Source organism: Prionailurus viverrinus, chromosome A2 (assembly GCF_022837055.1).
Source record: "Prionailurus viverrinus isolate Anna chromosome A2, UM_Priviv_1.0, whole genome shotgun sequence".
NCBI classification, from domain to species: Eukaryota; Metazoa; Chordata; class Mammalia; order Carnivora; family Felidae; genus Prionailurus; species Prionailurus viverrinus.
The window spans coordinates 155125971-155151380 of record NC_062562.1 but is presented as its reverse complement, the minus strand read 5'-3'; the positions used below and the strand labels follow the sequence as shown (position 1 = coordinate 155151380).

Sequence of the window (25410 nt, the reverse complement as noted above, 5' to 3'; positions counted from 1 at the left end):
GAGAGAGTCCCGAGCAGGCTCCATGCTGTCAGCACAGAGCCCAACATCGGGTTCAATCTCACAAATTGTGAGAGCATGATCTGAGCCAAAATCAAGAGTCGGAGCCTTAACTGACTGAGCCACCCAGGTGCCCCTAAATGGGTCATTTTTAATGGCCTCTGGGCCATCATTCTCAAAAATTCTTAGACTACCTTTGTGTTTGGAGAACTCTGTACTCTCCAGCCACCTTTCTATGACTGGCTTCACTGGCTACATTCTTCCATTATTTTAATAAACTTGGTGGTACAAGTGAACTCTATTTTAATAAGATCCCATATACCAAAATGTCTCTTAGATTTGTTTTAGAGGAATAAGAACATGGTAAAAAGAAAAATACTGTTTGAAAGGAAGTCCTTTTAGATATCAAGCTTCCAGCTTCCTTAATGTAACAAAAATGGTATGCGACATAAAATACGGTTTCCACTTAACTCTTCCGAAGTGTGCCCCGTGTATAAAGAGGGGTCCATCCATACTGAATCCCGTTGTATGCTGGACAGTGCAAAGGGGGGCTGTCCCCACTGCCCACCATCGGTTCCTCTACGTGCTTGTAACTAGAATGCTTTGCGGCTGACTGGCATGATTGTAAATTTCTACCATGCTCTGCCTGCTTTTTTTTTGCACTGAATGGATAATGACATTTTTATTTGGGTTAACGTGATATGAGATGGGGCATGTAATATGAAAAATGTTTTAAAAAAGCAATGCAGAGAAAATATTATAAGACAGTAGAGCATGATCTGTATGTTGGCCAATAGCCATCATTTCAGACTTTTCTTCCTTGCATTATACACAAGTAGTTATGGAATATTCACTCTTACACGAGTTGCATACAAACAAAAGCTCTCTTTGATGGGCTTGCAATCATCTTTATACAATCCACAAGCCCAGCAGTTATTCCCGTAGATTTGCAGACAGGCAGGCATAGGTGGCTTGTGCAAACACACACGCACAGATGAACACACAATGCTATCGTCAGATCTTAATAAAAGATTCTCATTGGATCGTTACATTTCATCTTTGAAGGATAATGAGAAATTTTTATTTTTGTTTTTTCCCCCACATTTTTCACAATGCACATATGCTATGCTTACCATCAGATAAAATATTAACGTTATTAGGTTTTAAAAGAAGGATTTCTTTTTGGGGATGACAGTCTAGCAGCCATGCCCCCTGGGGGAAAGTTACCTGTTTTCCTTCTCTCACCTCTCACATTGGTTGTCTTTATTCTAGAAGATGCTGAGTGTATGGCTGGTCAGCTGTTTGGTAACTAGCAGTCACCATCAAGTGTAAAGTATCATCCTCAGCCTGGGAAAGAAATTGTTCAAGGAAGAAGTCCTTGCTCACCTGGGGTTGACTGTATGGTTAAATCATCCAGTTAAAAAAATGGATATATATATATATATATATGTGTGTGTGTGTGTGTATATATATATATATATATATATATATATATCCATATATACATGTATACATATATGGATATATATACACATATGGATATACATATATATGGATATATCCATATATATCCATATATATATGTGTGTGTGTGTGTGTGTATATATATATATATATATATATATTTTTTTTTTATACTGACTATGTTTAGGGAATTCTGAGTCAAGGTATAGACAGAGGGCAGTAGAGTTAATTCAAGAAGGCGGGGAGAGCTTTCTGAGTAGTCAAAAGAGAACTCGTGAGATAATGACAAGGGGTAAGAAGTTCTCCTGCTCAGAGGCTTTCTTCTCTCCTTTTAGGTGATCCCCAGAATTTCATCACTGGAGTGTCCTTCTTTGAGGCTAAGATGCTGACCTTGTTAAATACACTTGACCCTGGGAGAGCAAATACCCAAAGCCTCTGCCAATTATCAGATTTCCTCTCCTTGGCACTTTTTACTTGTGTGACCTTGGGCAAATTGCTTAACTTTATTGAGTCTGTTTCTTCATCTGCAAAATGGGAATAATTAGACCTCCCTTGAAGAGTTTGATAGAGATCATATACATAAAAGGCTTGGCCCTAGAAGGTAGGTTGGCTGTCCTCTGGAGGACCCCCATGATCCCAGACCGGTTTGGATACCTGGAACATTTTCTCTCCTCTTATTCCTCATAGACAGTGCCACATCTGATCCACCTGTTCTGGCCTCACCATGTTAATATCACTTCCTTGTATCATCTTTATCTCCCCACTGACTATTCTAATTCAGGCTTTGCCACCTGTCACCTGGAATACGGCTGTCATCCTGCTTCTTAAGAACAAAGCGGTGGAAGCATCTTTGTAATCTTAGTACTTTGTGTAGTGCCTGACACATAGGTGTACTAAAAAAAAAATTTTTTAAGAGCCTCCCAGACTCCTTTCTTTTCACTTTTCAATCCATTCTGTGCTCAACACCAGATTGGTCTAATGAAAATACTTGCTGAGGTGCCTGGGTGGCTCAGTTGATTAAATGTCCGACTTTGGCTCAGATCATAATCTTCACAGCTCCTGGGTTCAAGCCCTGCGTCAGGCTCTGTACTGACAGCCCAGAACCTGAAGCCTTCTTTGGCAGAGCCCCACCGCTCATGCTCTGTCTCTCACTCTCTCTCTCTCTCTCAAGAATAAACATTAAAAGATTCTTTTCAAAAAAGAAAATACTTGTTATTATCTAAGTATCTCAATTGGCTGAAGGACAAAGAACAAGCTACTTATCCTATTTTCCAAAGCCCACCAAGAATGGAATCCTGCCAATAACTATGGTTGTAAGATTAGCAGATCTTCCCCCAGTCAAGCCTTCAGATGAGATCACAGCCCAGGCCAACAGCTTGATTACTACATAGAGAGATCCTGAAAGAGAGGTGTCTGGCTAATCCATGCCAGATTCCTGACCCACAGAAACCACGAGCTAATAAAGTTTTGTTGTTTTAAGCTGCTAAGCTTTGGTTGGGGTAATTTGTTACACAGCAATAGATAATACACTCTCCATGTCACCTTCTTGGGGCCACTCTTGTATATTGTCATGTACTATTGAAGTTGTCAGTATTCTGTCAGGAATGAACTCAGTGCAACACATTCAGTTGAGTATCTAGAAGTGTCTATGTGATGGCAGATTGACTGAATACTCATTGAGCGCCTTGACATAGAAGGAACATTCATAGATTGAAGAGCCCTTTCTATCTTAGTTTAAATGCAGTGCTGTTTGCTAGGAGCTGGCCCTTATGAAAGACCGTGTACCCATGCTGGTTCTACCTCTTACTTTTGGCAAGTCATTTGAATCTCTCTGAACTGGGGTCCTCATCCCCAAATGAAGGGCCAATTGAAATGCACTCTGAAGTCCCTTTCCATGGACATTCTAGGATTTGAAGGCGGTCACTAAGCATCAGATTGAGAAAGTGACTTAGAGACCATGGAAAGAACAGGCAACTTCCTAGTTGGGCACAGTAAAGGGTTAGATCCATGACCCCTCTACTTGCTCTACTTCCATAAGAAAGTCTTTTTGTATTTCTTTGATGCACTGACTTCACAATTACATAAAGACCTAAATCTGGTTATTTTTATGCTCCAATGATTTAGTAAAAGTGAGAATTAGAAATCCAGATCCTCTGACTTCTGGCTTGTTGCTTTTTCCTCCAACATCAGAATCCGCATTCCCTTTATTCCTCAGTCTGTTTGTTTCTAGGTTATAATTTCACTTCATGCAGCTATGATGCCATGAACTTGGAAAACAAATAAATACCATTAAGCCTTCAGAGCCCTGGAAGTTTGGAAAACAGAGTTGGCCTGAGTGCTAGGGAAGACCCATTTCCTGAGCAAAGAGAGGGAAGGAGACGGTCCTTCTGCATTACCTTTTTTTTTTTTTAATGTTTATTTATTTTTGCAAGAGAGAGAGCACGAGAGCTTGTGCACACGCACATGAGTGCACAAGTAGGAGAAGGGCAGAGGGGGGGGAGATAGAGGATCCAAAGCAGGCTCTTCACTGAGAGTGGAGAGCAGGATGCAGGGCTCGAACTCACATACCAGGAGATCATGACCTGAGCCGGAGTCGGATGCTTCACTGACTGAGCCACCTGGCACTGCTCTCCTGCACTATCTTATGCTTCAAAATGAGATAACCCCCATACCTCGATGGTGTATAGGCGGGGTGACTCATTTGTCTACATATGAAGAGGGATTCTGAAAAAAGCCCTGAGATCAAAATATGGCCCTTGGGAGCTGTCCCCCTGGGGCCATGGAAAGGGGAGACTCCAGAGGTCTGACTTGTAGCTGTCCTCATCTGCTCCACAAGTGTCTGTCGCACGGGTCCAGGGGAAGTCTCTTTCCTTACTCCCTCCCTTTCAAGTACCTAATAGCTCCTCACTCTCCAGTGAAGCTCGCACCAAACACGCCCCAGGCACAGAACTGTCGGTGCCTCAACCTACTTCTCCAGTTTTCTCTCATGTACTGTGTGTTCCAGCCAATTTGTACTCCTCTGTTCCCTGAACACGTCCTGTACTTTTCATCCAGATGCCTTTGTTCCTGTAGCTCATTCCACTTGCAATGCACCTTCTCCCTCTGTCGAAACTCCGTCGAATCTTCAGGACTCACTTCCAATGCTACCCCCTGCCCCCCAGAGTGGCTTCTGATGCTCCAAAGAGGATGTGAACTCTGTCACTGTTTTCCATACTTGGTAATCATGTAGGAATATGCCCTTGTTGCCCTTCTGCATTATAAACCCCTTAAAGACAGGAACTAATAAACCTTCATTGAATTTTATACATTTAATGTTTCATTCTATTTGGCACTCTCAGACCTGCGGGCAGTGGTGTTTTGGAACTGATGTCGGAGGGGGATTTTTCTAAATAAATAAGGGTCGGCCCATGGGGATGGGAGATGGTATTTGAGCATATTGTTGGCTTCAAACATGAAAAGATTAATACCTTAAAGTGCTTTAAACGGGTGGCTAACATGCAAAAATTAATACCAGTTAACAAAACTTATCTCCTTTTGCCATCCAGATATTAAAAACATCCACAACTTATTTTTATGCAGAATTTCCTGCTGCTAAGTATCAGCTCTAGCCATCTAGGTGAATAATCAAGTGTCATTTCTAATAAGTCAGCGGTTCCTGTCAAGAGTTGTGACCAATTAGAACTCACCCCGATGAGGAGGTGGCTGCTGGTGTTGCCAAGCAACAGCCAAGCTGGGAGGCACATTTAGATGCTCGGTTAGATTTAACCAGTGGCAAGTCAGAGTGACATTATGATTCTGGCAAAGGAAAGCCAAATTATAGCCCAGGATGGGGTACCCGTGATGAGGAGTGTGTTTTCTTTTAAATGCAAATGGAAAAGGAACATTTTAACCAGAATTTAAGCAGTCCATCATTATACTGATTTTAATTAGGAGATTAGGTGTCAGTGGAATACAACTGTGTTGAAAGATAATGGTCTCTTGCTGCTAGATAAATACCCAGACATTCTGCAAAATGGGCAACTGGTCAGGCAGGGACAATGTCTTTTTGGACTCCGAAGTATTTATTGCCACAGCCACACTTGGTTATAATGACTTTCATTTTTATTGTTTGAAAAGATTAAGAAATAAAAGCAAATATTAAAAATAGACTGCTGCAGGCTCATGCAGCCGAGAGAAAGCTGCTTGCTGCAACATTACTGGAAGCCTGGGTCCTGTCCTAGAAGCCCTCATGCATGATCATCCGGAAAGTGTACAGTGAAAATTTAAAGGCCAAACTAAACCATGATGAAGACTGTAATTCTGTGAAGCCTTTTGCACTGAAATGATCGTAGCTATGCATTTACTCATAAGCCGGCTATATCAACTTAAATTTTTTAAAATTGTAGTCATTCTGGAGTAATATGTCTTCTCCAAGGCAGGAAAGGCCTGGAGGGAATAATAACCACATCTGCCTCTGCCTTTAAGATTCATACATTATTGACTGTGCCTTCCTGACAGGAAACATCTGGATGAAAGTGAAAAATTAGGCAGAGAGCTGGATTCTCGGCGACTGTGAGAGATACCAGCCTTCCCTGTCGGTCTGGCTTTTCTTTAACTGAGTCCCTGTCCACAGAGATATGATTGGCTCGTTTAGTGTTGAGTGACACGCCCAGCCTGGCTCAGGCTGTCATGTCTGAAGCTTCCAGGTCTCCTGTATCTGCTCAGTCACCATCAGCTTAGTTTTGTGGGTGAATGAGGCAATAACCATCACTTCTACAGTGCTTTGAGGACTGAGAAGACACAAGCCACCATATTGGGTTGGATCCGTGGTCCAACCAATTTGGAGCCAATTAAAAATGGCCGCCCTTCATGGATTCTACCACGAAAGTCACAGTGCCCCATGGCCTCATTTCTCTCAGTAGCTGACTTTGATGTTAACGACCCATGCTTTCACCTACTAAAAACTTAACTAAAACCTAAGCTCGGAACAAGATTAAACGGATTTCTTCACTGCAGATCTCTCCCAACCTGTTAATATGTTACGGTAGATAGCAAATCGCTCAGAAGATGGTTTGCAGTATTTTCCGGAATTGTATGACCACGGGTCCTGTCAAACCCTTTTCCTCAGTAGTAATTCATAGCTTGAAAGTTCATTGTCATAGAAGTATAGTTTTCATGCTTTTCTCTTAAATGTATTATTTTGTATTTCCTTGGTTACACTGAAAGCTAGCTGCCACTTTTGTGTTGACTTACACAATCTTAGAAGAATGTTAGAAACTTATTCTAATTGATGTGATATTTCTAAAATCAGAAGAGCTTAGAGGAATATACAAATGTGTAGATTTCATGGTGTGCTCCCTCTTTCAGATGAATTATAAAATTCAAAAATAAGATTAGTGCTAACCTCGGTTCCCAGGGAATCCCCCTTATTTATATTTTTCCCTCAGAGGAGAATTAATTTAGTCCCAGTTTTGTTTCTTAAAATTAAATCTATTTACTTCCTGACCCCTAATAAAGTTTTACACAACCCCAGGGTTACTCATTAATAGTCTTTGGTAAAGAATCTAGCACAAGACTCTAAAAATCTCAATAAATCTACTGGTTGCCCTTTTTAAAAACTTAATCTTTTAGGGGACAGGGTGAAAACTCTGGCAGGTCAGCTGGGCAAAATGTTCTCTATTAAAAAAAATCCTTTGTTTCCTCAGCGGTGCTCAGCAGTCCTGTAACTTAAACCTCAATAGCTTGGCTGTCACTGGACTATGATTTCGGTGGCCTTTTTTTCTGGAATCAGGGATGCAGCAACTACATTTTCACCAGTTCTGCATCTTTCTGTGTTACGCCTAGCCTTAAGCCGAAACCCAATCTTCTTTTAAGTAAAAATATGGCTTCATGATATAATGCTGATTCTAAAATAACTTTCAAGCGTTGCTGACCCATGCTGCCTAATATGCACACAGATAAAGACGGTGCCATCTAGAGCCTTTGAATATTAATGACACTTCCAGACACAGGTAGTAAAGGACTCAGACCACCAAGGTGCTAAAGGAAAAAAGCCTCAGAATTCCAAGGGAAAGCAAATCTTTATTTCAAGAATAAATTCTGCAGTTTGATAATAAAAGTCCCCAAGCTACTTACAAATTCAGAAAGGAATGGAGATATTGATATTTCAAAGCTATTTCAGGGAAAACGGACTCAGATGCCCATAAACCGAGTGGAGAGCAGGCTCGGGTCTGTTGTCCGAGCCTCTCTTATTGCCTCTGCCCCTCCACCCCATGTCCTTCTGTGCCTCATTCTCCTCTCTGTGTCTTTGTGGCCTGTTTTTTTCTGTTTCTGCATGTATAGGCTCGTGACTCCAAAGAGAAAGCCAACGATTTGCCTCCTCCCCTAATTTAATTTTTCCTTGATAAAACTATTTCCTTTTATTTTTCTTTTATCTTAGTTTCAACATATATCCTTCAGTAGAAAGCTTCCTGACTCTTTGATTCTTCATTCATCCATCCATTCATTCATCCAGCAAATCATTATTGAGTGCCTGTTCTGTGCCTAGTGCAATGCAGTTAGCAATAAAGAAAAGAGAAGTAAAGTAAATGGACTGTTCACTGGCAATAGCACTACAGAGAAAAATAAACAAAGCAGGGAAGGGCATAGAGAGTTCTGGGGCCCAGCTCCTGCAAGTCTGGGGAAGCCCTGAGTCTGAGATGGTCAGGCAAGGGACCAAGAGGAAGACTCACACCAGTGCTTTCCACTCTGACTCTTACCAGAATTGTGCCAGGAAACTTGTAAAACATACAGGTTCTCAGTCACCCTTAGACATTCTCATTCTGAAGGTCCTAGGGTGGCTAGAGTTATGTATTTTTTAAAAATGTTTATTTATTTATTTTGAGAGAGCGGGAAGGAGAGTGAGGTAGGGGCAGAGAGAGAGAGGGAGAGAGAGAAGCCAAGCAGGCTCCGTGCCGCCAGCACAGAGCCCGTCACAGGGCTGGGACTCCAGAACCGTGAGATCATGACCTGAGCCTAAACCAAGAGTCGGACGCCTAACTGACTGAGCCACCAAGGCGCCCCTAGAATTAAGTATTTTAACAAGGATCCTAGGTGATTCTGGTGCAACCCTTGGTCACACAGGTTTGAGGACCAGTGACATAGAGAGCAAAGGCCAGTGGGAGGTTAAGGTCCAAAGAATGCATCCAGAAACTTAGAGGGTTAGTTTGGTTAACTATTGGTTAACCAAAACTATTGGTTAACTCAGTATTTTACTGGCTACATGTAATAAAGGTGACTCGCTTATGCTGGGCAGGGGCACTAAAGTCTGGTACACTGCCCTCCTCCCCCACCCCTCCACCCATCTTCCCCAGGATAAAAAGCCACCCCCTTGTCATATCCTCCACCCTGTCTACAATCTGGTGTAGAGTGATGCTCCACGCTCAGAGCCCCAAATCTTGCTCTTCGGATTCCAGAGGAAGCTCCCTTTGAAATTAGGAAAACTCTTTTCTCTCCCAAGACTGTTTAACTTCCAAGACCCCTGTCCCAATAGGACTCGAGAAAGCCCGATCTGCTGTTCAAGACTGAGCACCGACCGCCTTGTTCTGGAAGGCACCCCCTTCCTCCTTCGGGAGCAACACGCACCATTGACTCAGTGCAGGAAAGAAAATCACAGGGCATGTGATTTAATGTTTGAAAACATTATCTTTGCCACATATTTTTTCATCCTGGTGTTCCTTTCTATTTCAGCAGCGCTGAACACCTCTGGCTGCTCCTTGCTCCTTGCTCCTTGCCATGCATTTCCCTTCCACTCTCTCCTGGACTCGCAGGCTTTTCTTCCCGAGGCTTACTTGTAGGTGTCTCCTCCGCCCTGCACTTAGATGTGGTTCTCCCCACCACCCTCTTCTCTTCCTAGGTAGACTGCATGCACTCTGGGGGTGAGCTCGCCCATGTCTGGGTTTTTGAGGACCATCTTTCCTGCCGTTCTCTCCTGAGCTCCAGATCTGCAGTCAACTACTTGCTGATGCATCTATTTAGATGCCCCACCCCCCACCAAGAACCTTAAATTCGTCCGGTCTAAATGCTCCGGAGGTGGGGAGAAGGAGGTCTACTGCTGCCACTGGAATGGCATCCTTTCTAATGGAAACCCAAGAACTTAAGGTATATTAAGTGGAAAGAAGATTTTCAAGAGAGTTAAGTTTACTGGGAGTGCATGTTAAGTAATGGGGTAGAATTGAGGCAAACCCCAGGGAATCCAGTCTGTGACGTTTCTTCCCCCTGGGGGCACCTGGGTGGCTCAGTTGGCTAAGCATCCAACCCTTGATCTCGGCTCACATCGTGATCTCACGGTTTGTGAGTTCAAGCCCCATGTCTGGGTTCTGCACTGACAGCAGTGAGCCTGCTTGGGATTCTGTGTCTCCCTAGCTCTGCCCCTCCCCAACTCGTGCTCTTGCGTGTTCACGCACGCTCTCTCTCTCTCAAAATAGACTTAAAAAAAAAAAAAGAAATTTCTTCCTCTCCCCCTCTTCTCCCACCTCCGGCTCCCTCTGCCTCCCTCCCTGTCATTTATGACCTCCCTCCTTCCCCTAGGTACCTCAGTGCAGTAAAACACTTGGAGGAACTCTATTTTCTGCACCTAATTCAGGTTCTGAGAATTTGATTTCTGAACCAGGAGGAGAAAATGCTTTGGATCCCAGGAGCATGGAGGTTGTTTGGGAAATGACATCATACCCATTTCTGGAGTATACTCTATAAGGTGCTAAAGAAATCTAGACCTTGAAAAAAGATTCGGATTTATTTTTTTTCCCCGAAGAAACATAGCTTAAATCTGTCAAGAAAGCCTTCTTCCCTTTCTTGAAGCTTACTTTAAAAACCAAATCTGGTGTCCTTCATCATTTTCTTTTTAACAAATGATGAGATTCCGCATCCAAATCACCTGCCAAATCACCTTTTCCTGAAACAAAGAAGTGTGCCGCCACACGTTTGAGCTAGTGATGTCCACCCATGATTTACCTACTTCTCGCTCCTTCCTCTACTGTTGGTTAACTCAGTACTTTACTGGCTACATGTAATAAAGGTGACTCTCCCTCCGCCTGTTTGGGTGGTCAAAACGCTGCTTTGCAAATTTTATTTATTTTTATTTACAAAGTTTTTTTTTTTTAACTTTTTTTGTTTTTGAGACACAGAGCACGAACAGGAGAGGGGGAGAGTGAGAGGGAGACACAGAATCCGAAGGAGGCTCGAGGCTGTCAGCACAGAGCCCGATGCCGGGCACGGGGCTCGAACCCACGGACTGTGAGATCATGCCCTGAGCTGATGCTTAATCGACTTAACCAACGCTGAATCGACTGAGCCACTCAGGCACCCCAGCTGTGCAAGTTTTGAAGGAGCAGGCCCTTTCTTCAAACAGATCCTCACCTGAGTCTCAGTCTCTAACACAGCGAAGTGTGGAGCAGGGCCCGTTGCTTCAGCTGAGGGGAGACCTCCCCTCCCAGTGTTTCCTTTCAGGGAACTTCCACGAGGGGGTGGCTCCCAGCGCTGGCTTCACATCGGAAGCGCTGGCAACACCCTGGGGAGTTGCAAAGCCTCAGACCCAGGCTGCATTCCAAGCCAGGCCAATTGAATCAGAATGTCTAGACGTGGGACCCAGACACCAATGGTTTTCAAAGCTCCCAGGTGATTCCCATATGTCCACGCGACTGAGGAGGGCGGTGTCTCCTGCTCTCCACACCCTCCCTTATCAGACTGGGAGCTGGGAGGAAGGGACTGAGTGTGAATGGGCAGCCGTCAGAATCTGGCTCCGTTCTCCTGTGTGCTTTTCTGCCCTCCTGCCGGTAAGGCTGCAGCGTCCCCTTCCGGGTGAACTCCTGGCAGGCCCACGTGACCAGATGGCAGAGCTACGTTTCTCAAAGGGCGTACCGGTAAGAAAGGAGAAATTTGTATTTCCTCTGTGTGAAAGGTGTTTCCATGCCTCAGCTGGTTCCAAACTTAGGCGGAAGACACAGAAGTGTTGCTCCTGAGCCCCCTAGGTTTCCAACATAGCCCCCATATGCTCCCCTTTCCCCTGCCCTCCAGATAGCCCCTGGGACAGTCCCACGGAGGCTTAGAACAGCGTTCAAAAATCACACATAGGGTAGAGGAGCCGGGCAAACAGAGAGGTTAAGCGTATTCAGGAGCTGGATTAGGATGTTGGCTCTGACTTACACGCTGTGTGACATGCTCACAAAACTTCATCTCTCTGTGCCTCAGTTTCCTTATCTGCCAAATGAGGGTGCTCATAATCGCATTTACGTCAAAGGGACGTGGTAAAGATTAAGCGTGTTAATATAAATGGGAAGCTCTCAGAGTGGTGCTGGCACAGATAAAAGCTTGGTGGGCTTTAGCTGGTGCTATATGAGCTCAGCGCACCCTCTGCCCTCAGATACCAAAGGCTGTGTGGAAACACAAAACCTCACTGAACGTGGGCAGGACCACTGGTTTCTGAGTGAGTTATATTGGATGGGATTAGTTGTGAAGTATGGGACCTCTCCTCTTCCTGGGGGCAGGGCTTTAGAAGATTTCTAGGAATTAATCAGGACTGTACGGATGAGCATCTTGTGATTAAGAGCGGCTTTCACTTATTGAACTGAAGACAGGCCGCTCTGAGCCCAGGTTTTCTGGAACAGCTAGACATGGTGGATGAGTCTGGAAGGACGCCTGCTTTGGAGTTCCCCGGGGCACTTGGGACTCTGACTGAGGCAGTCCCTGAGTGCTTCACATCAGAAGGGTTCAAGTGCACAGTCCCGAGTTCTTACAAAATTCAGAGCAGACACCGAAGGCGCACCAGCAACTGAGAGGCCATCAATGAAGATCAAGTGTGACAGAACTTGGCCAAGAGGCGGGACAGACAGCCCGAAGAAAAGGGCGGGTCTGTGGGTGGGGGAAAGAGGGAGCCCAGAGTTTGAGAGCTGGTAGCATGTTGTGGATGCCCCCTGGTCCACTGACTTGGCCCCCAAGATTAACCTGGGCATGCCTGCGTGCCTAGAGTTCACTCCTCCCCAGTGATCCACGGCCACCTCTTCCCTATTTCTGACTGGACTCACAGCTCACCTGTGTTTCAACCTGTTCTCTGGTCCTTGCTGTGTAAGAGGTGTTTCACCTTTCAGATGCATCCGCATCACCTGGGAGTTTATTAGAAATGCAGGATCTCAGACCTGCTGAGTCAGAATCTGCATTTTAACAAGATCCCCAGGTGATCTATCTGACCTGGAAGCATGAGAGGGCACTCCTCCGGTTTTCTCCTGGGCGCCCCCAAAATGCCTAGGGCAGAGTCTTGGGACTTCACAGGAGTGCCTGTAGACTCACAATTGCTTCGCAGCAATTGGAGATGTGGGAGGCTGGAGAAATGGAAGACACTCGGATACATGCCCTGCAGCATAGGAGGCCCCAGTGGGCAGGGCATTTTAATGCACCTTCTGGACAAGTGATGTGGTGTGAACCAGCGCTCCATCGCCATTTGGAGAGAAGAAACCTCTTTCGGGGAGGGGGTGGGGTGAGTCTGCTTTTCCCGCGTCTTACCTCATTGAGCTTCTCAGGACTGAAAGCAGAAGTCAGGACACTTCTGACCTCTTCCCATCTTTTGTCACGTAAAAACAGGACGCTGTCCAATACGGGTTTGGACTCCAAGCCAGACACCTGAGGACAAGAAGCAGAAGATTAGGACACAAGGGAGCCAAAGACACCTTGGTGGCAACACAAGTCTATTGTAAACACTTGGGTTAAAGTCCACCAGTGACCAACAAATGAGGAGATTTCTCTTGCGAGGACGCAGAGGAAGCATGTGAAGCCTCATGGATAACGATGGCTGAGAGCCTGGAGGCTGCAGATGGGTGGGCTCTGTCATAGTGCGGTCACTACTGTACGAACAACTCAGCAACTTCTACGTGTTGTGCATTCCCCCTGCTGAGTGAGGGTTCCCCCAGGACCCTACAGAAGGCTTCTCAGAGATGGGCTAGTCTTTCCCGGGGTTGAGTTTCACATCTGAACTTTGTGGTGAGGGGTTTTGTGTGGCTGGATTGGTCAGGTTGGGCTGGGAGTTGACGGACTCATGTCTCTGGGTCTTTGGTGATGTGTATGTGGAGCAAGAGAGAACGTGGGGAGCATGGGGGGAGGGAAAGGGAAAACAGAATCTTTCAGAGGCATGTCCCAATGGAGCCACTTCTAAGAGAACACCTGTCATGTTTCCGAGTTCTTCTATTATCCATTCATTTTTTTTTTCACTCAGCAAACATTTGTTGTGTCTAATGTGCAAGGAGTTGGCTACTCAGTGTTGAATAAAGAAGACATGGTGGGGCGCTTGGGTGGCTCAGTTGCTTAAGCGTCTGACTTTGGCTCAGGTCATGATCTCGCGGTTCGTGGGTTCGAGCCCCACATCGGGTTCTTTGCTGACAGCTCAGAGCCTGGAGCCTGTTTTAGGTGCTATGTCTCCCCCTCTCTCTGCCCCTCCTCTACTCACGCTCTGTCTCCCTCTCCTTCTCTCTCTCTCTCTCTCTCTCTCTCTCTCTTTCTCTCTCAAAAATAAACATTGAAAAAAAAGATATCGCACTGACCCTCTTGGAGTTGATAGTCTATTCTGGATGCAGACAGTAAGCCTCTGAACTAACAAATATGCATGTCATGAGAAAGAAGTAGGGCAAGGCTAGAAAATGATAGGTGCCTGACTGGCTAGGAGGGCTTCTCAGTGGAGGAGATATTCAAGCTGAGTCTGAAAGCATGCAAAACACAAGGTCTCCTCACTCTTCTTCCCAGGCCGATCTGTTCCATTTTGAAATCAGCTACTCCTACCCAAGTCATCAAAACTGGGGTCCCCGCAGCTGGTCAGAGTGCACCCAGACCCAGGGCTGTGGGGTACAGGAAGGCAGGGGGATTGGAAGACCTAGTACTCTTTGGAACAATGTGTGAGGGACAGTTTTTGCTATTTCTTTTCACTGTTTTGTAGTTGAAATATGAAGCCAGCCATCATAATTCAAAAGCCTCGTAAAAGCTCGTGTTTAGAGGAAAATTATAATTTTCTGATAAAATATGAACATTCAAAATAAGCTATAAAACATAACTGCAAAGTATCCAGGAGGGGATTTAATTATATATTAGAACAAAGTTGCTGAGATACTTCTCTGCAGAGAAATGCCTCTCTCTGTTTAGAATGAAACTCTAGGAGTACCGTGGCCATTCTACAGAATTATTACCTTCATGGAATTTGGGGAACATAATCCATTTGTTTGGGTTCTGGAGTCAAAGAAGGAAAATTTACATATTGGCAAACACCCAGTCCTGGGCCATGTTACATGAAATAAAGCATCTCATTCCAAGGAGAGCTGGGTGCTTTCTGGGGTTTGATGAAACAGAATAAATTAGAGATAAGAGCAATGGTTGATTGGATTTTGCATCTATCCTTCAGACCCAAGGAATGGATCCATGAGATTTTTTTTTTTTAATCTTGCATCTAGAGGACAAATCTGGTCTTCCGTGCAACTTGTCCATGTTGTCCTCAGATATGTCCCTCGTCAGCTTGCCTGCCAGTGCTCTCCTCTTGGCCCAGAACTGCCATTAGAATTCTCCATTTTGTGATGGAAAATTTCAGGGCCTTGGTTAGAGTAATGTTTTGGTTTCTAGAGATGATGCTGTAATAGGGAGAGCAGCCGATTGGTCGTTTCAGGAGAGCCATGGGATGGTGAGGGGACAGTCTGACAGATTTTGGAACATGTAGTTGGAAACAGAAGACTTGGAAGATCAGAGAGTGTGCTTAGGATGCACTGAAAAACTACTTATCAAATACGTATTATGTGGAAGAGGAGATTTAGGTGGTTTTTGGTGACCTTGAGAGGTGGAGGTGGGTTCCATACTGGAAGTGATGGGGGAAATTCCAGCTCACTTTCTAAAGGAGCACTTCTGAACAGTCAGAAGTCAGAATTATTCCAAGATAAAATAACCTGTTTTGAGCGATGAGCCCCCATTGCTGGTGACCGTAATCCATTTTTTAGAAATTCTGCACAAGAGGCTTGAGTGTCAAGGGGGGATTGGTCTAAACGATGCTTAAGAATTGTTCCAACCCTGAGGCTTCATCTCCAGGGGGCCCCTGCAGGCTGTTTTTTGATTTTTAGTTTGCCTACACACACACACACACACACACACACACACACATACACACACACACACACACTTTTCAATTGTGGCAAAATACACATAATGTAAAACTTACCGTTGTAACCATTTTTAAGCACACAGTTCTGTAACATTAAGTACATTCACACAGTGCAACCATCTCTGCTGCCTGTCCACAGAATGCTTACACAACAGATCATCTTACACAACAGATGTTCTGTGCCTATTAAACACTAACTCCCCTCCCCTGCTCCAGCCTGGTCTCCACGTAATAATTGACTTGATTGACTGAGTGATGCCTTGAGAGCTCCGTACAGAGAGCTCTCCCCCAAAGGAATGAGGTACGGGACTGGTAAGTCTGGAGATAGGAAGGGAACACAAGACTCAGGAAGAAAAATCCAGAGATCTAGGGCTGTCTACCCAGCCCTGTGTCCTGAGTCTCAGCGAAGGCACCTCCACTCACTCTCCAGCCCGGTGTTGCCAGACTGCAGGCAATAACCAGCCATGAAATCAACAGAGTGGATGGCAACCAGCATTTTAAAAAAGAAAAGCTAAGAGACACAAGGAATATAACACAGTAGAACATACAGAGGAGCATTTCACAAAGTAAGGATAAGAATTTTGTTGTTTTCAAGATAGGTGTGTGTGTGTGTGTGTGTGTGTGTGTGAGAGAGAGAGAGAGAGAGAGAGAGAGAGAGAGAATGTGGTTTTGTGTGTGTATTCTGTGTCATGATGTGAAAATATGTTTTTACTGTAGGCCACAGTCAAACAAGTTCAAAAAGCCTACTTAGCCTACTAAACCCCAAACTGGGAGTCATCCTCCCCCCACCCCCGCCAACTAAAGTCCTATTGGTCACAGCGTTAGCAAGCGCTAACATTTATCAAGCTCCTACTATGTGCCAAGCACTATGCTAGCATTGAGACTATCAAGACAAAGAATGGAATCCTTGCCCTCAGAGTTGCTCACAGTTGACTTGCAGGGTGGGAATGGGGTGGTTTACAACCAATATTGCTGATCTTACAGCTAACAAAGTGCTTTTCACACCACTTCATTAATCTTGGGAGCGGTTCTCCAGGAATGAGGAAACACTGCCCTGCCAGGCAGTGACAGATCAGTAGCGGCCTCGTGGCTCCCCTGCTAAGTTTCCCTCAGCTGAATGTGTTTGTCTTTTCAGTTAAGATCTCTTAAAAGGGAGTGTAGCTTCTTATTAGACCAGCTGAGCATAAACTTGAAAACTTTGAAGAATCCCATCACCCGGAGGACCAAGTTACGAAAGAAAACCAACATCTTGGCATTCTGTGTTCACATGTGTTCACCATTTATTGGGTGATCAGTGTTGGCCAAACCAGTGCCTCTCAACTGGCCTGATAGAGCCACATGAGAACCACCCACTCTTCCCAGAAGGCTGCAAAATGCCCATGGTGCATTTGCCATAACCAAGTACGCATGTCATTATGCAAAAAGTGTAAAAGAATATGAAGCCATAGCCAAAAAAAAAAAAAAAAGTTGTGTCCTGGAACATGCGAGAACATTGACTTAAGGTCTGCATGATCTCTATGATGCCTTGGCAAGGCAGACAACAGTTCTCCAGCAGCCACCCAGAGCTGCCGGTAACAGGTGAACAGGATATGGTTATAAATCACTGGTCATGATGCTCGTCCTGCCAACCTGTTTAGTGTAAAAGTGTGTCAAATAGGCTGCAAAAATATTAACATCAAAGTATGCCATGATCACAAGATTCCGGGCCCATGGCTGCAAAGTTTCTTTCAGATTCTCACACAACCTTGTACCGAAGACCTGGTACTCCACAGCACCACCTGTCTCTCTCCTCACCTGCATGTGTGAAACCTGTCGCACTGCCTCTTATTATATTAATCAACAAAAACTCTAGAATGCTCTCACCTGGATAACCCCAAATTCTGTATCCCGAAAACCTGTTCTTTCAACGTGTGACAATTGCGATCTGGCTGTTCAAAGATTCCAACCAAACAGGGCTTCTTGTCTGGTGCTTTGAAATAGCAAAAGTGTTCCATCCCCACTGGACAGTTTTCATCCATGCACTCTTGGCCAGTAGAAAATGGTCCCGAGAAACACCATGCTCCCTCGCTGTGGTCTGAGAGCATGGCCTCTGAGGAAGGAGGCTGGCTTAGGGGGCACGTGGGGGCTCATCCCAGCTCAGGCTTCATGTTCCAACTTGGCATCTGCTAGTGGAAGGAAGGGGACCTCTTCTAATTTGGACAAAGTCCTGATACAGACTCTGGTGGCCCTGCCTGATATAGAGTTCTTAGCATGTTGGCTGCCAAAGAGGAGGAAACCACAGGTTTGGAACTGCACTTCTGTTAGCCCCATGCCCCACAGCTCAGGCTCTTCTTGACTGGGGAAGGGGTCAGGGGGCCTTGTTAAATCTTCTGAGGAAAACTTTCAAAAGCTCTTAGCAGTTTCTTGCCAGAAGCAGAGTTGAGGAGGGGCAGGGTGTCCCTGATCTAGCACCTGTCGCACTTGGCTGGGAGGAAAAATTCCCTTGGGCCCAAGGGACCCTTGCATATGAAGCTCAAGATGGCTCTCTGGGATGCTGGTGGGATGCCATGGTTTACCCACTGGTGCTGACTGCACCTGAACTGGGAACCAGAGAGACCCAGGGGTTAGCTAGTCTAATGCTCATACTTGACTGGAAACGGGTTCAGAGAAATGACAGGAGTGGTCCACGTTACTCAGCTATTTAAAGGCAGCAAATGCAGATTCTGATTTAATTTCTTTAAGCCAAGTGCCTTTCACCATGCTGCTGGGCTATGGCTTAGAAGTAAAGGGAGAATGGGGGAAAATGGGGTGTCATTAAAAGGAGATTGAGCAGAGAAGCATGAGGGTCAGTACTCACAGGCACAGTGACTTGACTTCCTGAGATGTTCAGGAATCCAACCACTGGGACACCAGCATTGCTTCTGTGGCTTATTTACTATTCTCTCCCCCAAATTCTAGAGGAGATTCATCTCTAGATGAATCTGTCACCATAAAAGTTAAAGAAATAAGGTATAAATACAAGAACAAGATTTTACTTATCTCCTTTTAAAAATCTGTAAAGATGGCTTCCTGCTGAACCAAGGGCCTCGTAAGACACGGAATATGAAATCATTTTCAGCGAGATGTTGAAGTTTAAAAAACTGCAAGGCACTGAGAGAAGAGCATTTGAGCATTCGAATCAATACCACTTAGCACAATTCCTACACTCCTAAGGCTTCATGATGCACTCCGTGCCTTTAAAAATGTTAACGTGCACACTTACCTACCAAGTTGAAAACGTGAGGCTATGTGTGTTTTACAGACCAAATGCAATTCTCTGAACCTGGCTTTTTCAGGGCCAGCCATGTCTAGACATGGGGAAAGCGAGGGAAAGGGGAGGCTTACAGGTTGTGGGCATCCCATCATGGCTGTCACTTGGGGACTAACCATGAATAGCCCATCCCAGGATGAGACGCTCCCAGCTCAGGCTGGAGGGTTTTCTGTGCATAGCGCAGTGTGTCATATAAACCAGAGAGTCCTCGCTCAAAATAGAGCTCAGGCAAATGAGATCGCACACATCTGTTTCTGGCTTTCGGCAGTCTGGGTTTTAAGTATGGACGTCTGCCTGGCTCAGATCTGTGGACCTATCATGTACCCTGACCCTTCTCAAGAAACACAAGGCTACTAAGTGCATTAAGTCAGAGAAAGACAAATACCATATGACTTTCCTAACCTGTGGAATTTAAGAAACAAAACAAATGATCATAGGGGAAAAAATGAGAGAGACAAACCAAGAAACAGGCTCTTAACTGTAGAGAACAAACTGATGGTTACCAGAGGGAAGGTGGGGGGCGGGGGTGATGGGTGAAACAGGTGATGGGGATTGAGGAGGGCACTTGGGATGAGCACTGGGTGTCTTATGGAAGTGTTGAGTCACTATATCCTACCCCTGAAACCAATATTATCCTGTCTGTTACCTAACTGGAATTTAAATTAAAACTTAAAAAAATCACAAAGGTAAAATAGCATTCCAGGTTTGACTGAAGTGATGAGAGCTTCCCTAAGTGTGCAAAGACCATTCTCTCGGTGTAAATCGTAGCGCTTGCGTTTGAAAACCTGAAAGTTTTCATTTACTCAACATTTTATTTAAGGGAAAGGGAATCAGAAACTCTAGATGAGCAAGTTTTCAAAAGCTGTCAGTGGAGAGGTGCTGGTTGCCGGTGTAGGGGACAGTTGTATGCAAACCGGCTGGGCTCCCCCCACCCCCGCCTCACCAGACACCAACCAACAGGCAGGTCCCTTGGCCCCAGCACAGGTGGCCCAATCCACCTGGAGCCCTGGATGGAGCTTGCTTGCTGACGAGCTCTGTAACGAGGCAGTACACCCCTGTTACTCTCTGTAATGGGGTGCTGCTGCAGATACACAGGGTAAGAAGGTTCTCAGTGATTCATTTGCCTCAGAACTTGAGTAATCTTTGCCAGTGCCAAGGAAAACCTATGATTCCCATGTTGTATGTGGTGAGAGGCGGCACCTGGGGCAGCCAGGCCCTTGGGTCTTGATGGTTCTGGATAAAACCACTCACCAAATCCATTACATGGCTATAGGTGCGACTCTAGTGAGTCAGTGCTGTGGCTGGACCTACGCTGGACAGGGGGCCCCCCAGTGTTGCCTGTGAGGACGTGAGGGTTGGTACCCACACCCTACACACATACCACCACCTCTGCTCCACATGCCGGGGGTAGAACTAGGGATGGGCAGCCTACAGCCCACCCCATGGACCATGCTGCCATTTTGGTCCAGAACACAGAGCTCCTGGCAGCAGGTTTAGTGACTGAACATGTTGTTTCCATGCCCGCATCCAACTAGACCGATGTAACATAGACCACAGACCACCCTACGTCTTATCAACCTTCCTACAGCTTCCCCAACCCTAGGCTCTGAGGAGAGGCCAGGAATAAGAAGTTCCCCTGCTGGTTATGACTATTTCTGCCCAGTCATGTGAACCCAGCTCCATTTTCCCACAGATCTTTAAAAATAAAAGCTGCGCGCATGGCTTCATGGAGTACCCGATAGCAAAGAAGAGCTAATTAAAGATATCTAAATAAAAAAGCTGGGTCCTGAGGTGCTGGGACATCTGAGGTTCCATAAATGCTAAGAAGGGGGTGCCTGGGTGGCTTAGTAAGTTAAGCATCTGACTTCGGCTCAGGTCGTGATCTCACAGCTTGTGGGTTTGAGCCCCACGTCGGGCCCTGTGCTGACAGCTCAGAGCCTGGAGCCTGCTTTGGATTCTGTCTCTCTCTCTCTCTCTCTCTCTCTCTCTGCCCCTCCCCTGTTTACACTCTGTCTTTCTCTGTCTCAAAAATAAATAAATAAATAAACAAACATTAAAAAAAAATTTTAATTAAAAAAATGCTAAGAAGATTGATTTGGGTCTAATGGTAAACTGTGGTGGTACCATCATGAAGGCACTTCAGGAAGCACTTAGTGCCCTGATAGGGGCCAGAGGACTCCATCTGGAAAGCGGGCGAGATGCCGTGGAGACCCTGCCCAGAACTGAGGACCTCCAGCAATGTGAGTGGGAAAGCGTTGATATGAGATCTGCCACCCTGGGTCTGACTCATCGTCTCTTCATCCCAATGTTCTTGAGTTAGAAAAAAAATATTTCATTCATCAATTCCGACTTCAAATAATTGCTCCGTGCTGATGTGTGTCAGAGAGTTCTCTGTGATGTCACACCAGCTCCAGTCAGTGCGCTCCATCAGTCAAATCTTTGGGCCAGACCCAGCTTCCCACATCACAGCCATTCTCCGCCAGGCTCTTCTGGGACACACGTAAGTCAAGCCCACATTTGTGAGCAGAGATGGGCTGTCACAGTCAAAAAAGGAAAGCGTGCATTATCGAAGTTCCTTCTCACTTAATGGATCAAACTAATATGCTGAGGTATTTTCTGTATCACAAGGGACCATTTGGTAGAAGCTTGCATGGAGTAAGCGTTTAATGTTTACTGAATGAATGTATAATAAAAGCCAAATTGCTGAACACTTAAGTAAACATGGCTTATTAGAGGGAAGGCAGCATGGTGTCGGTATGAAGAAAGCATGCCTCACTAATCTCCTTGAGTTCTTTGAGCAGATAAATAAGCATATGGATAAGAGGGAACCACAGAACCCAATTTAATTTGACTTTCAAAAACCTGTGAGAAAATCCCACTCTAAAGATGGTTTTTAAAAAATTGAGTCACTAAGGATTGTTTTATCATGAATATGGAATTGGCTTAAAGACCATCAACAAAGCTAAAGATAAGTGAATACATTCCCAGATGGAAAACTATAAACATTGGGGTTTCCTAGAGATCTAATAATCTTTGATGGGTCTTTTTACATGTTTAGGAATGATCTAGAAGAGGAAGTGTGTATTGAATCTCCAGGTTCAGGTAATACCTGGTTCTTCTGGAGACAATGTTACGGTGATGAAGGTTCAGTTCAGTTGGAACTGAATAGTCCTCATGTATGTGGGCCATGGGGTGTTAAAGAGAAGGATTACTCCCTGAAGGACCTAAGAGTTGAGTTAGCATGAAAGCCACACCTTCATTTAGCTGTAAATAGCAGAAGGCACAATGGGGTCAGTGATGATGTGGTGCTGATGACAGATGCTGTGAGTATTCAGACAAGGGGAAAGGTAAATGTGGATTGAAGCAGGGAGGCTTCTTGGAGGAGGCAGAATTTGAGGAGAGCCTGGAAGAAGAGCTAGGGTTGAGTGGCTGTAGGGAAAGGGGAGGGTCTTCCCATTGATTTGGTAGCTAATGCATGCCAAGTGCTTGTCTCACCTGCATAGGTGGGGCATGTCTGTGTGATCTCATTTAGCCTCACAGCAGCCCAGGTAGGTAGATCACCTCCTCATTTCCCAAAGACAGAATGAGAGGCTTAAAGGGGTTAAATGATTTACTCCAGCTTACATTGCTGGTAAACCCAAGACCCACTGTTACACCACCTCCGGTTCTAGCAAGTGCCTCAACACAAGCAAAGGCACAGGGGCGGGACTTTCTAGAGCAGTTTACAGAGAGAATGGAGGGGTCGGTCCAGCTGGAGCAACAGCCTGTCTTGGGAAGCAGGGAGACGTGAGGTTGGAGCTTACATAATGGATCCAAATTACAGAGGCCCTTCAGTCTCACCTGGGGGGCTTGAACCTCATTCCGTGGGCACTGTGTTGAGTGGAAGAAGGAAAATGGAACCATATTTCACAGATCCTGGTCTGGGAAGTAGACAAAAATTAATCTGGGGGATGGAAAAAGGGAGGACAGACCATGAGTTTGGAAGAGAAACTGGCCGAAGCTGAGGCAACTTTATTTTGTGCCCCCTGCTTGAACTTGTGTGCTGGGTATATGCCTGCCCCTGGCACATCAGCGAGAGCACAGCCCTCTTCCAGGTCAGCTCCTGGGATTTCATGCCCTGGTGACATCCTGAGTGTCACATGAAGCTATACAGAGACACACAGCTGCCACATCGCACATCCCTGCTTGGGTGGGGGCGGGGGATGGTCAGGCAGGCTCGATGAGTGTCTTCCTTACCTGCATGGGATGCAGCTTGGGGGCCTGGGTCCGGTGACTCACTGGCTTCCCCTGCTTCTTCCTTTTTTTTTTTTTAAATTTTTAATGTTTATTTACTTTTGAGAGAGAGCAAGAGAGCATATGCACAAGCGGAGGAGGGACAAAGAGAGGGAGACACAGAATCTGAAGCAGGCTCCAGGCTCTGAGCTGTCCGCACAGACCCCAATGAGGGGCTTGAACTCACGGACTGGGAGATCATCACTGAGCTGAAGTTGGAAGTTTAACCGACTGAGCCACCCGGGGGCCCCTTCCCCTGCTTCTTTAATCAACACTCCTTACTGAGTCTGGCCCAGCAGCATTCTACAGCTGAATTTAACTGTCAGACTCCATTCCTAAGATCCCAGCAGCACAGAAGAACTTTAGGGACTTTGCACAGCAGGGTGGCAACATCCCATTTGGGGAGGAGCATCTAGAGGCAGCAGTTAAACTTCTGCATTCCCTTCAAATGCACCTGAGGTGACGGCGTTAGCAAGCCAGGCGGTCACCTCCTTCTAGTGGCCACATGGTGTCTGCAATTGGACACAGCACTCTGGGGCTGGAAGATGAGCTGTTTTGGGATGAGCAACCAACTACTCAGTGAAACCTTAACAATCTGGAAATGTCACCCAAGGCAACTATTAATAGAGATGGCAGTAAGGACTTGAGTTGGGAGGTGGCATATGAATCCCTGTTCCTGTTAGGCATGTGACCAGGATTGTCACTTAACCCCTCTGGGTCTTGGTTTCCTTGTCTGAAAAAGAGAGATGATAGTTGTACCAAACTCATAAGTTCTCATGAAATTTAATGAGAAAAAACCACTCTGGGCGGCTCCACCAGCACAGAACACAGGGAGCTATGCTACTATCTTTAAGGCTCTTCCCCCATCCTGGATGGCACAGAGGTTCCCACTACAGTGGCGCTTACCATACAAGATTGTACTAGTCTCTTTGCCTGTCTGCCATTGGCACTAGACTATGAGCTCCTTCAGGGCAAGAATAGATCTTCTGTCTGTTTATAATCAGAACCTAGACAGTGCCTGGAATACAGTGGGTGTGCAGAAGTTTGCCAAATAACCAACAGTGAACACAGTACCTACTATTCCTGTAAGAATGGAAGATGAGTTTAATTTGCCCCCCCCCCCAAAAAAAAAGATCGTGAGCCTCTGAATTCTCACAAGCAAGTATTTATCAATTCACTTGACAATATTTCCAAGAATCAACATAAAGTTTCTTGGTCTCTGCTAGAACTCTTATATCCCCATCTTTGGAAAATAGGGACAACACTGACCTCTGCCACCCTCGTCACTTCTTTCATTCTTTGGGAATTCTCAACAAAGATAAAAAGTAGGATATATGCTTTCTAAAAAAGATGGAATGTGTGCGTTCTTTAGTGGATTGGGTTGAACTGATACCAGGGAACCCTCTTACAAGGCTTCTCCTGCTATGAGGGGACAAATTTCCCTTATAATGTTGCTTGTCTCCCCTTTCCAGCCTTATGACTTTTATATGCTCTGGGAAAGGTGTAAGCACAAGAGGCTTGAAATTTTGCTTTGCCTCTGATATTTATTAACCTTACTCTGTCTTCCTCAGTCACTTGACCTGTGCCCTCTGGATTCCTCTAGCTCTGAGCAAAGCTTAAAAAAAAAAAAAAAACCCTTCTGGTTTTAGCATTTTTATTAACCAGAACTTCTCTTGGGCTGTAGCTTTCTGGAAGCATTTCTTAAATGCAAATGCCATTCTTTTGTACCAGTTCTGTATGTCTCTTTTGAAAACTGGAATTCATCGGAGAGCTGTTTTGAGTCTAACTGATTTAAGTGCGATAAGAGGCCCAATCACATCCCTGTTAGATGTGATGCACAGTCGTTGAATCCTAGAATGATTCTCCATTCATCCATATGCAGAAAGAAAACCACATACCATTCTGTTGGTAAAGTTATGGAAGTTCTCAACCAACACCTGCTCGATCATGTCTGGATCAGAGATAACAATAAACATCCGGCGACCAAGATAGTACCTAGGGAGTAAAAAAATTACTTTAAAATGTGTTGTATTAATCTACCCATTTCTCCTTTCCCAAAAGAGTTCACAGTGGCTTAGAATGGAAGATAAAAGACAAATAGGAAGTAAAGATGTGGAGAAGATAAGGAAGTGCATGTGCTGATTATAAGGAATAGTATAGTGTGATGATCTAACATCTCATTTCATTCCACAAATGTTTCTGGAATCCCACCATGCACCAGTCCTTAGAGACTGTGGGATAAATAAGACAG

At 45.3% G+C, this 25410-nt stretch overlaps 1 protein-coding gene across 2 annotated transcripts in view; it reads right to left on the bottom strand.

Annotated features, from left to right (window-relative positions):
• Positions 1–25410, bottom strand: part of TBXAS1 (thromboxane A synthase 1) — a 154963-nt gene that overhangs the window by 60535 nt on the left and 69018 nt on the right. For both annotated transcript variants that reach the window (XM_047844646.1, XM_047844649.1), the window contains exons 4-5: positions 25058–25154; positions 12976–13092 (exon numbers count right to left, since the gene is read on the bottom strand). In XM_047844646.1, the coding sequence (XP_047700602.1) occupies positions 12976–13092; positions 25058–25154 (214 nt within the window). The remainder of the gene's footprint in view (positions 1–12975; positions 13093–25057; positions 25155–25410) is intronic.